At 39.0% G+C, this 12,246-nt stretch overlaps 1 protein-coding gene across 1 annotated transcript; it reads left to right on the forward strand.

Moving 5' to 3' along the window:
* The first annotated feature begins 3,175 nt into the window (after nt 1–3,175).
* LOC107457863 (protein FAR1-RELATED SEQUENCE 4-like) lies at nt 3,176–3,562 on the forward strand. Its single transcript, XM_016076035.1, has one exon. The coding sequence runs from the start codon at nt 3,176–3,178 to the stop codon at nt 3,560–3,562; it is 387 nt and encodes a 128-aa protein (XP_015931521.1).
* Nucleotides 3,563–12,246: the final 8,684 nt, after the last annotated feature.

The following is a 12,246-nucleotide window of genomic DNA, read 5'->3' on the forward strand; positions in this document are numbered from 1 at the left end:
AATTTTTCCCCCTTTCCAAAGGTGGTGTGAAGGGGTAAAAATCCCAGTGGTTTTATTGGCGTATCCCCTAACCCATATAGGGTGTCGGGTTAGGCTCTTAGCTCTTTTTCATCTAACCCTAGTTTGTCAAAGGCGGGCTTGAAAAGGATGTCCGCCGAGCTTCCTTGGTCTACTAGGGTTCTGTGGAGATGGGCATTGGCTAGGATCATAGTTATCACCACGGGATCATCATGCCCGGGGATTATCCCTTGCCCATCCTCTTTTGTGAATGATATAGTGGGGAGGTCGGGTGTCTCATCCCCGACCTGATAGACTCTTTTGAGATGCCTTTTGCGAGAAGATTTGGTGATTCCTCCTCCCGCAAATCCTCCTGAGATCATGTGGATATGTCTCTCAGGGGTCTGTGGTGGTGGATCTCTCCTATCCATATCATCTCGCTTTCTCTTTCCATGGATGTCCGACCTCTCCATGAGATATCTGTCAAGCCGACCTTCTCTAGCCAGCTTTTCTATCACATTCTTAAGGTCGTAGCAGTCGTTAGTGGAGTGACCATATATCTTATGGTACTCGCAATAATCGCCGCGACTTCCCCCTTTTTTATTTTTAATAGGTCTTGGGGGTGGCAATCTTTCAGTGTTGCAAATCTCTCTGTATACGTCCACTATAGAAGTCTTTAGAGGAGTATAAGAGTGATACTTCCTGGGCCTTTCGAGACCGAGCTCTTCCTTCTTTTTGACTTCTCTTTCTCTCTCCCGAGAGGAGGAAGTGGGTCCAGGTCGCGAACTCAGGTCTCTTAGCTTTGCATTCTCTTCCATGTTGATGTACTTCTCGGCCCTTTCTTGTACATCACTTAAAGAAACGGGGTGTCTTTTGGATATGGACTGTGAGAAGGGGCCTTCTCTAAGTCCGTTGACTAACCCCATTATTACTGCCTCCGTGGGCAGGTCTTGGATCTCTAAACACGCCTTGTTGAACCTTTCCATATAGGCTCGTAAAGACTCTCCGACCTCCTGTTTTACTCCCAGGAGGCTCGGCGCATGTTTTACCTTGTCTTTTTGGATTGAGAACCTCATCAAGAATTTCCTTGAGAGGTCTTCAAAACTAGTGATGGATCTTGGGGGAAGGCTATCGAACCACTTCATCGTTGCTTTCGATAAAGTGGTCGGGAAAGCCTTGCATCTCGTAGCGTCGGAGGCATCAGCTAGGTACATCCTACTTTTGAAGTTGCTAAGATGATGCTTTGGATCCGTAGTTCCATCATAGAGGTCCATATAAGGGCTTTTGAAGTTCCTTGGAACTTTTGCCCTCATTATGTCCTCGCTGAAAGGATCTTCTCCGCCCGGGAGTTGATCTTCTCCTTCATCGCGGGAGTTCTTGAGGGAGGATTCTAGCTGCAAGAGTTTTCTTTCTAACTCTTTTCGCCGTTCCATCTCCTCTTTAAGGTACCTTTCGGTTTCCTTTTGCCTCTCCCGCTCTTGTTCCAATTGCTCCAGGCGGCTATTGACCAATCCCATTAGTTCAGCTACGTGAGCTGGTCCGCCTTTTTCTGATTCACGCCCATCAGAAGAATTTACCTTCGGATTCTTTACTCCGGAGGTACCCTCTCTGTGTTGATCATTGTCCTGATGTTGGGCTGTGTCTTCGTTGTCATTGCCCATGTCTAGATTCTCTTGCTCAGAATCTGTTTCGACATGGCCTTCTTCGTGGGATCTATCTGCCATCGAGGGATGATCTCGCGGGTCCCCGGCAACGGCGCCAATGTTACGGTGGGTAACCAGAGATTAATACGACGAATGGCGTTTGGCGGCCCAAGTGTGTGAAGGAGGAGAACTCCGGTGGATCTGCAACTCGGGAGGCTCCGTCCGACTTGTGCTCGCGTGTGAATGGGGGGTGGTACCTGCAAAGACACTCCGATGCCTAAGTTAGCAAGAGTGTAAGCAGGTCTTAGAGAGTATTGGACTTAGAAATACCTGAGGGGTGTCAGTGTATTTATAGTGGTGAGCCAATAACCACCGTTGGTGTAGTGCCGTATCTTTAGGGTGCTAACCGTCCCTATTATCTTGGGGAGGTTAAGATATGGCTTTATGAGGCGGTTAGAGAGATTTTAGGGGCGGTTACTCATTTGAATGAGTGTTTATCTGCCAGCTAATCTCTTACCCGACTTCTTCAGACCAAGTCGTGGTTGATACCGACTTCTTATGTGAAGGTTGGTATTTTGTCTAGGCGTGACCCTTCAGGTTAGGCCTTTTATTTGGACCTGGGCCTTTATCATTGGGCCAGGGTATGAACAATTATATTATGTATAAATATATAATAAATTTGTAATAAATATGGGTTAAATAAAAATAATAAGTTAGTTCATTTAAAAATTAAGATAATCCAAACAAATTAAAGTTACAATTTATTTTTAATTAAATTTTATTCTTTCATATTTTCTTATGCATTCTCTGTAAAAATATTAATTTTTTTTATTTCATATGACAATAACAATTAAATGTATTTTTTTCAATTATGAATTATTAAACAAGGTTTTAAACAAAAATAAATACATAAGAATGAGTATTTAAATTAATTAACTAATATTATTTATAATAATGCTCCACATCCATATAAAAAATGCATTGATGTTATTCAAGTCTCTTTTGCTATATGCGCCTCCTCTAATCTCCAAATAGTTTGTAATTCACGCGCTTAATGTAACGTAAACTTTGTATGACCTTTGCTCAACGTAAGCCTACTGCTGCAACATAAACTTTCTTCTCTGCTTGCGTTTTCTTTCTTTCTTTCTTTCTTTCTTTCTTTCTTTCTTTCTTCTTCTTTTTCGTCATCGTTTTCTTTTCTCGCGTTTTCTTTCTTGTTCTTGTTCTTTTTCTTCTTCTTCTTCTATACTCGCGTCCTTCGTGATGGATCTGGATTGACTTCCAAACTTGCTAGTTTTTCTACCAAGATATGAAACACAACTCGGGTCGGAGACAAGATTAAGAATCAACTAATTGTATGCAGCAGAGAGGGGAGGTGGAAATCCAAGATATCTCCTACTCCGAAGACAAATTCCTCAGCCGGCATAAACTGTCCAGCCAGAATATACATACACATATTGAAGGACATGGGTCTCTAGACAATTTCCAAAGTCGTTTTGAATCCCTCACACCCCTGCTGTCCAGACCGGGCAGAAATGCTCAGACAACACAGGGAATTAAGCATGTTCAAAACCAACGAAGAAGCCAAAATCAGACCCAACAAAACTTACCAATTATTCGTAGCAGTAGCCAGTAATCACCGGAAACTAAGTTTTATAGAAAAAGATGTGAGGAATTACATCACACGGGAAGTAGGGAATGTGTCTGAACAAGACGACGCTAAAGAATTCGGGAAGTACCTATTAAGAATGAAAGAGAAGAACCAAAATTTCCTTTTCGAGCTCAACATCGAAGGTGATCACTTCATCAAACATGCATTTTGGGCCGACGCAAGAAGCAGGGCGGTATGCGAGTATTTTGGAGATGTCGTTTCATTCGACACCATGTACAACACAAACAGGTATTCGGTTCACCCAAAGTAAGTCTGCACATTCACAATATGTACACATTTCGGTTCACAAATGTGTGATGGTGCGCATTTATGCAGGTACAATCTGGTTTTTGGTTCTTTTGTGGGCGTGAATTGGTGCGGTATTTTATACTCACTAACTTACCGGCAAGTGCACCGGGTCGTACCAAGTAATACCTTACGTGAGTAAGGGTCGATCCCACGAGGATCGATGGATTAAGCAACAATAGCGTTTGATATGATTAGTTAGACAAGCAGAAAATAGTGTTGGGAGTTCAAAGAGCATTAAAAAGTAAATTAAGAATTTCAGAAAGGCAGATAAATAAGTTGGAAATAAAATATTGAGAAAGCAGTTAAGGCTTCAGAGTTATCTATTTTTTCGGATTTACTCTTCTTACTAACTAATTTAATCATGTATGATTTAATTCATGGCAAACTATATGTGACTAGACCCTAATTTCTTAGACCTTCCTAGTCTCCTCTAAAATTCATTAACTGCCAATTCCTTGGTCAATTAAATCCAATTAGAAGGTAATAATCAAATTCCAGTTATATGCCACAAAAACCCTAATTATCCAAAAATAAGGGGATTATATGTCACGTATCCTGTTAAATACAAACAATTAGAAATTTAGGATAATATGTTTTCAAGCTATATTGTTCAAGTAAAGAGCTTTTCCAAGTTTTACAAGAACTCAATTAGAACATGGGTCATACTTCCGTTCCACCCAAATTCATAAAATAAAGAGCGAAAACAATTATTGAAAAACAAATCAAAACATGGATTGAATTAGAAAGATCAAACGAATAAATCCATACAAATAGACAGAGCTCCTAACATTAACAATTGAGGATTAGTTACTCATGGTTCAGAGAGAAAATAAGGATTGTCAAAATGTACAGTGTTCCCATCTGATGGCATATAAATTCCTATTTATAACTAATCCTAATAAATTTAAAATCTAATTATCTAAAATTAAAAATAATATCTTTTCCTCCAAATAAGATTTACATTTAAATTCGAATTAATTAACAAGTCTTCAGCTGATGGGTGGGGACCACTTGATTTGTCCATTCTGCAACTTCTAATCTGTGTTTTCTGGACTGAAAACTGAGTTAAAACAGCCAAAAAATTGCCCCCAGCGTTTTCTGTTAATTCTGCAGATCGCTCATGTGACGCGTCCGCTCGTCCATGCGTTCGCGTCGTTTGTGCATATTCCAATCCACGTGTTCGTGTCAGGCACGCGATCGCGTCATTGCGATTTCCTCCATTCCGCGCGGTCACGTGAGCCATGCGTCCGCGTCGATATTCGCTGGTCATCTCCTTGGTTTCTTCTCTTTCTCTGCAGAAACTTCATCAAATCCATCCGAATGCTACCTAAAATAAATAAAATTGCACAAAACTCAAAATAGCATCCATAGTGGCTAAAATATAATTAATTATTAATTAAACTCAACAAATTAAATGCAAATTCACTAGGAAAAGATAGACAAGATGCTCACGCATCACAACACCAAACTTAAACTGTTGCTTGTCCTCAAGCAACCAAAACTAATATAAGCTTATGATGTGAATTTGCATGAGAATGAGAGTTCGATTAAGCTCGTGTCTCGTCTTATAGTGGGGTTTACAATTGCAATCCTGAATAGGTTTGGCATCTCACTCTTCTTTGAATCAGAAGAATGTTAATGTCATTCGGAATTAGAATCCGGATAATATTATGAATTCTCTGATCTTTTATATTTTAGTTTAATCCTTGAACACAGCAAAATTTACTTTAATTTATTTTTCTTTGGTGCTTTGCACCTTGAGCCTAGCCGTGACTTTAAATGTTTTGTTTCAAGAGTTACTTGACACAGAAACACCACAAGCACTTAACTGGGGAACTCTCTTTGAGTTCTGATTTTTCTTTCAGTTACTCCCAGACAGTGGTGCTCAAAGCCTTTGGCATACTCTGTTAAACGCACTTGGTCTCGACTCTAAATGTTCTGTCTCAAGGATTACTTGACACAATCACACCACAAGCATATGACTAGGGAAACAACTCTTTGAGCTTTTAATCATGTCTGACCTCCCTAGTCATTGATGCTCAGAGCCTTGGACCTTGCTTTTTATTTATTAATTATTATTAATTTTTTTCTTTTGCTATTTCTTTTACTTCAAGGATTAAATTTTTCTAAATTTCAGAGAAGTCATAATAATTCTCTAAATTCCTGTTCCTTATATATTAACATCCCTTAATTCAAATTCAAATATGCACTGTTTATATCATGCATTCAAAAATCACAGAAAATACCACCACCTTTAAGTAAATCAGACTATTCTTAAAATTAACTCAATTTCTCATGCAATACATCACTTCTTTTTCTTTTCTTTTTAGATTCAAGTTCAGTGAGTGGTACATGAAACATCTTTTCAGCATTAAAGCAATTAAAAGAAAACTAAACTAGTCCTAAGATTCTAACTAATAAAAGATCATGCAACAAACAAAGCAAAATAGCAGAAAGCCTGAACATAACATAGAAAAAGAGGGGAGGAATAAAAAATAAAAGGAACTCAACCACCTTAGTTATCCTAGCGGTCATTTTATTTTTCAGGTTGTGCTCCTCAGTGAAGATGATTCGCCTCCCTTTTTGGTGCTATAGGAATAAACAGAAAACCTTTACGCGAAGCATCAACATCAAACTTAAAGGTTTGCTTGTCCTCAAGCAAAGAAGAACTGAAAATAGAAAGAGATAAGTTATTATGAAGAAAGAAAAAGAAGAGGATAAAAGAATAAGAGAAAATTAGGATTGGGAGAGAGAGAAAGAAAACTGGGCGGAACTAGTGCAGCGCAAGCGACGCGGACGCGTGGGTCACGCGTTCGCGCGTTGTTGAAGTGACGCGAATGTGTGGAGCGTTCGTTCGCGTGGAGTGATTTGTGCCATTGGCACGGGGGCAGCCTCGTGTTCGCCCAACTTTCTGGTTAAAAACTCATTCTGCCAAAATTGTGAGTCACGCGGTCGCGTGGGTGACGCGATCGCGTGGATGGCCGATATTGAAAAACGACGCGGACGCGTGGGGTACGCGTTCGCGTGACCAAATTTGTGCTTTTAGCACACTTTGTGCCCCAAGCCAGCACAACTCTCTGCCCAAACACTCTTTTACGTCAATTCTGCAGGTCACGCGTTCGCGTGAGTGACATGGACGCGTGGGAGACAGTTTTTCCATATGACGCGGACGCGTCATCAATGCAGTCGTGTGGAACAATTTGTGCCAAAGGCACTATTCCAGCGCCACTCCCGCTCAACTCTCTGTCAAATTTATTTTTTCTCGCACACATGATTGACGCGTTTGCATCAGTGACACTTGCGCGTCGTGTGCGCTTTTTTTTAGCTTGAAGTGTTCGGTTCCTGGAATAACATAGCTGCATGATCAGAAAAATTAGTAAGAACTCAATAAAATAAAATCAATAAGAAAACTATTACTACGAAAAATAAAAATAGCTAAGGATACAAAATTATCGGGTTGCCTCCCGACAAGCGCTTCTTTATCGTCATTAGCTTGACGGTCAGCTCCTCTAAGGAGGAGGATCACAGGGGCTCAGCTCTTCACCCCTTACTTTGAACTTCTTTCCTATGTATCCATAACGTAGCTCAATATGCTCCAAAGAGAGGATTCTGATTACTGTATAAACTCATGCTGGATTGCTGGTCAACACCACCTTCATTTCTGGGGAGAAACCGTCAGTGGGGATCTTTTTGTTTCTCCATCCTCTGGGTACTTTCTTCTTTTTAGGAACCTCCTCCTTGGTAGATTATGCATTCCCAACACCAAACTTAGGTTTGATGTCAGGAGAAATTTTATTGATTGTTACCAAGGAAGGTTTGAGCTGCAGATTCTACTGTGTATCATCAGGAGGTTTTTGAAGGGTTGGATCAATAAGCTCAGTCTGCATGCACCTCTCTTCATCACCTGCTGAATATACATCTTTGAAAACATGGAAAAATAGTTGCTCATCATGCACTCTAAGCACTAATTCACCCACTTCTACATCAATCAGAGCTCTTCCAGTGGCTAGAAATGGTCTTCCTAGAATTATAGAGGCATTCTCATCCTCCTCCGTGTCAAGAATCACAAAGTCTGCTGGGAGGAAGAACTTACCCACTTTGACCAAGATATTCTCCACAAATCCGTATGCAGGCTTCATAGATTTGTCTGCCATCTGTAATGCTATCTTTGTGGGTTGTGCCTCTTGGATTTGCAGCTTCTTCATCACAGACAAGGGCATTAGATTTATGCTTGCCCGCAGATCACATAGGACTTTCTCAAAGGTTGTGCTCCCAATGGTGCATGGAATTTAAAAGCTCCCTGGATCTGGCATCTTCCTTGGCAAGTTATTCTGAATTACAACACTACATTTTTTAGTCAGGACTACTGTCTCATCTCCCTTTAAACGCTTTTTCTTTGACAACAGCTCCTTCATGAACTTGACATAGATAGGCATTTGTTCCAAAACCTCAGCAAAAGGAATATTGATTTGTAACTTTCTGAAGATTTCCAAGAACTTTGAAAACTGCTTGTCCTTGGTCTCCTTTTGAAGTCTCTGAGAATACAGCATCTTAGGCTTCTACTCAGGAGCCTTTGGCAGTGTAGGATAAGTGTCAAGAGAGTTTGGAAAAGGGTTGTTCACGCGCTTTGGAGGGGCGTGCTCCAATTCTCCCTTCTTCTCCTCTGGGGCTTCCTTTTCAACTAGCTCTTCATTGGCCTTGGTAACAGAGCCAGCTACTTTGCCACTTCTCAATTGAATAACCTTGCAATATTCTCCTGGGTTTACCACTGTATCACCTTGAAATGTACTTGCAGACCTCTCAAGTAATTGCTGCTCAGTTGGCCCACTAGCACCTCTAAATTTCTAATGGAGGCTCGGGTTTTCTGCATAACTTGTGCTTCCGTACTTACCACTTGTCCACTTATCAAGGTAATAGCCTTGTATTCCTCTCTTGGATTTGGAATTGTGTTACTAGGAAGGCTATTAGTGGTCCTCTGATCAATTTCATTAACTCTGGTGGCTATTTGACCCATTTGAATCTCCAGGTTCTTGATGGATGCTCTGGTTTCCTGTCTAAAACCTGTCAATATTACTTCCAAATCATTGTTCTGTTAGAAACCACCCTGAGAATTATTGATGAAGTTCTGAGGTTTCTGAGGTTGATCCCTCCATCCAAAATTTGGGTGATTTCTCCATCTCTGGTTGTATGTCTTAGAATATGGGTCATTGTTAGGATTTCTAAGACCAATCCCCATGTAATTCACCTGTTCAAAAGAAGGTTGAGCATAATCATAATTATCATTTTGCAAAAAATTACCTGCCATGTCATAGGAGACTTCCTGTGGTGGATTTTGGGTGTTGATAGCTGAGACTTGCATGCCACCCATCTGTTGAGTAAGTAGATTTATTTGCTGAGACATCAGCTTGTTCTGAGCAAGAAGAGCATTAACAGTATCTACTTCAAACACGCCTCTCTTCTGAGGGGTTTCAGAATTCACAGGATTCCTATTGGAGGAGTATAAATATTGGTTGCTTGAAACCAATTCAATCAGCTCAATGGTCTCCTCCGGTGTCTTCTTCTTGTGCAATGAACCTCCTACAGAATTGTCTAAGCACATCTTGGACATTTCATCAAGCCTTCATAAAAGATATTAAGTTGAGTCCATTTGGAGAACATGTCTGGAGGACACTGCCTAATCAGTAGCTTGTATCTCTCCCAAGCTTCATACAGAGTCTCACCATCCTTCTGCCTGAAGGTCTGAACCTCCACCCTAAGCTTAGTCAGCTTCTTTGGTGAAAAAAATTTAGTGAGAAACTCAGTAACCACCTTGTTCCAAGTATCAAAACTCTCCTTGGATTGGGAATCTAGTCATAGCTTTGCTCCATCCCTCAGAGCAAACGGGAAGAGCATGAGTTTGTATACATCTGAGTTTACTCCATTTGTCTTCACAATATCACAAATTTGCAGAAAACTAGAAATAAATTGATTTGGGTCTTCGTGGGGAAGACCATGATACTGGCAGTTTTGTTACACCAGAGTGACCAGTTGAGGCTTCAACTCAAAGTTGTTCGCAGCAATAGGAGGCACCACAATGCTCTTTCCATACAGATCTGCTGTAGAAGCGGAGAAAGAACCAAGTACTCTCCTTTGTTGTTCATTCTCATTCGGGTTTGCTACATTGGCATTATCAGTATTATTCGGATCCATAGTGAATTCTGCAGCCTTATAAAGTCTTGCTTGTTGTAAACGCCGCCTGAAAGTCCTTTCAGGTTCAAGATCAAAGTCTAAGAGATGTTCTTTGTCTCTGTTCCTGCGCATAAACAAACAGAAAACAAGAAAGAATGGAAATCTCTACGTCAGAGTGCAGAAAATTTCCAGTGAGATAACCTGTATAAAAAAATAAAAAATACTAAATAAAATAAATAGAAAAAATTAAAATAAAAATAACTAGGTAACACCAAACTTAATTTCAGAAATTAAGAAAAATAGTATTGTTGTTTATTTATTTGAAATATATATATTTTTTGTATTTATTTATTTTAAAAACTAATTAATAAAAGAAAAGAAAAAGAAAATGAATCAGGGGAGGGGTACTAAAGAAAAACGAAAGAAACGTAAAAGGAAAAAAAAGAAAAAAAGAAAGAAGAAAAAAAAATAATAACAATAACGTGAAGGAAAAGAAAAAAAAAGAAAAAAATCGTAAAGAAAAATTAATAACGTAAAATGCAAAATAGAAATTAATAATAAAATAAAAATAAAAATAAAAGTGTAATAATAAATAAAATAAAAAAATTATCTAATCTAAGCAATCAAATAATGAATAGTTGTTAATCACAGACAATCTCCGGCAACGGCGTCAAAAACTTTGTGCGGTATTTTATACCCACTAACTTACTGGTAAGTGCATCAGGTCGTACCAAGTAATACCTTATGTGAGTAAGGGTCGATCCCACGAGAATTAATGGATTAAGCAACAATAGCATTTGATAGGATTAGTTAGACAAACAGAAAATAGTGTTGGGAGTTCAAAGAGCATTAAAAAGTAAATTAAGAATTTCAGAAAGGCAGATAAATAAGTTAGGAATAAAATATTGAGAAAGCAGTTAAGGCTTCAGAGTTATCTATTTTTTCGAATTTAGGGTTCTTACTAACTAATTTAATCATGTATGATTTAATTTATGGCAAACTATATGTGACTAGACCCTAATTCCTTAGACCTTCCTAGTCTCCTCTAAAATTCATTAACTGCCAATTCTTTGGTCAATTAAATCCAATTAGAAGGTAATGATCAAATTCCAGTTATATGCCACAAAAATCCTAATTATCCAAAAATAAGGGGATTATATGTCACGTATCCCGTTAAATACAAACAATTAGAAATTTAGGATAATATGTTTTCAAGCTATATTGTTCAAGTAAAGAGCTTTTCCAAGTTTTACAAGAACTCAATTAGAACATGTGTCATACTTCCGTTCCACCCAAATTCATAAAATAAAGAGCGAAAATAATTATTGAAAAATAAATCAAAACATGGATTAAATTAGAAAGATCAAACGAATAAATCCATACAAATAGACAGAGCTCCTAACCTTAACAATGGATGATTAGTTGCTCATGGTTCAGAGAGAAAATAAGGATTGTCAAAATGTACAGTGTTCTCATCTGATGGCATCTAAATTCCTATTTATAACTAATCCTAATAAATTTAAAATCTAATTATCTAAAATTAAAAATAATATCTTTTCCTCCAAATAAAATTTGAATTTAAATTCGAATTAATTAACAAGTCTTCAGCTGATGGGTGGCGACCACTTGATTTGTCCATTCTGCAGCTTCTAATCTGTATTTTTTGGGTTGAAAACTGAGTTAAAACAGTCCAAAAATTGCCCCCAGCATTTTCTGTTAATTCTGCAGATCGCTCATGTGACGTGTCCGCGTCGTCCACGCGTTCGCGTCAAGCACGCGATCGCGTCATTGCGATTTCCTCCATTCCGCGCGATCGCGTGAGCCATGCGTCCGCGTTGGTATTCGCTGGTCATCTCTTTGATTTCTTCTCTTTCTCTACAGAAACTTTATCAAATCCATCCGAATGCTACCTAAAATAAATAAAATTGCACAAAACTCAAAATAGCATCCATAATAGCTAAAATATAATTAATTCTTAATTAAACTCAACAAATTAGATGCAAATTCACTAGAAAAAGATAGACAAGATGCTCACACATCATGAATCACCACGGTCAGTTGACACTTATCGGATACGCGCTGAGGAAAAATGAGGACATCCAATCCTTCAAATGGCTATTCGAATGTTGGCTCCGTTGCATGGGAGCCAAGGCACCAAAAGGCATTCTCACCGACCAATGCGTATCGATGCAAAGGGCCATTGAGATGTGCATGCCAACAACAATTCAACGCTAGTGCATCTGGCACATCATGAAAAAGATTCTAAACAAACTAAACGGCTACAAGTGACACGAAGAAATCTAACAAGAGATGATCCATGTCATTTGGAACTCGTTCACAAAAGACCATTCGACAGAAACTAGAACGATTTCATCACAAAGTTTGGTCTCGAAGGCAACAAGTGGCTCTCAGATAACCGAGGTTTTAATTCGAATTGTTTTCATGCCTTTACCTTTTGTGTCAAAATATGCATAGAGT

The sequence above is a fragment of the Arachis duranensis genome, chromosome 7, assembly GCF_000817695.3.
Source record: "Arachis duranensis cultivar V14167 chromosome 7, aradu.V14167.gnm2.J7QH, whole genome shotgun sequence".
In the NCBI taxonomy this organism is placed as follows: Eukaryota; Viridiplantae; Streptophyta; class Magnoliopsida; order Fabales; family Fabaceae; genus Arachis; species Arachis duranensis.

Excerpts from the sequence above, each read along its gene's own strand:
- LOC107457863 (XM_016076035.1), top strand. The coding sequence starts at position 3,176 with ATGCTCAGACAACACAGGGAATTAAGCATGTTCAAAACCAACGAAGAA.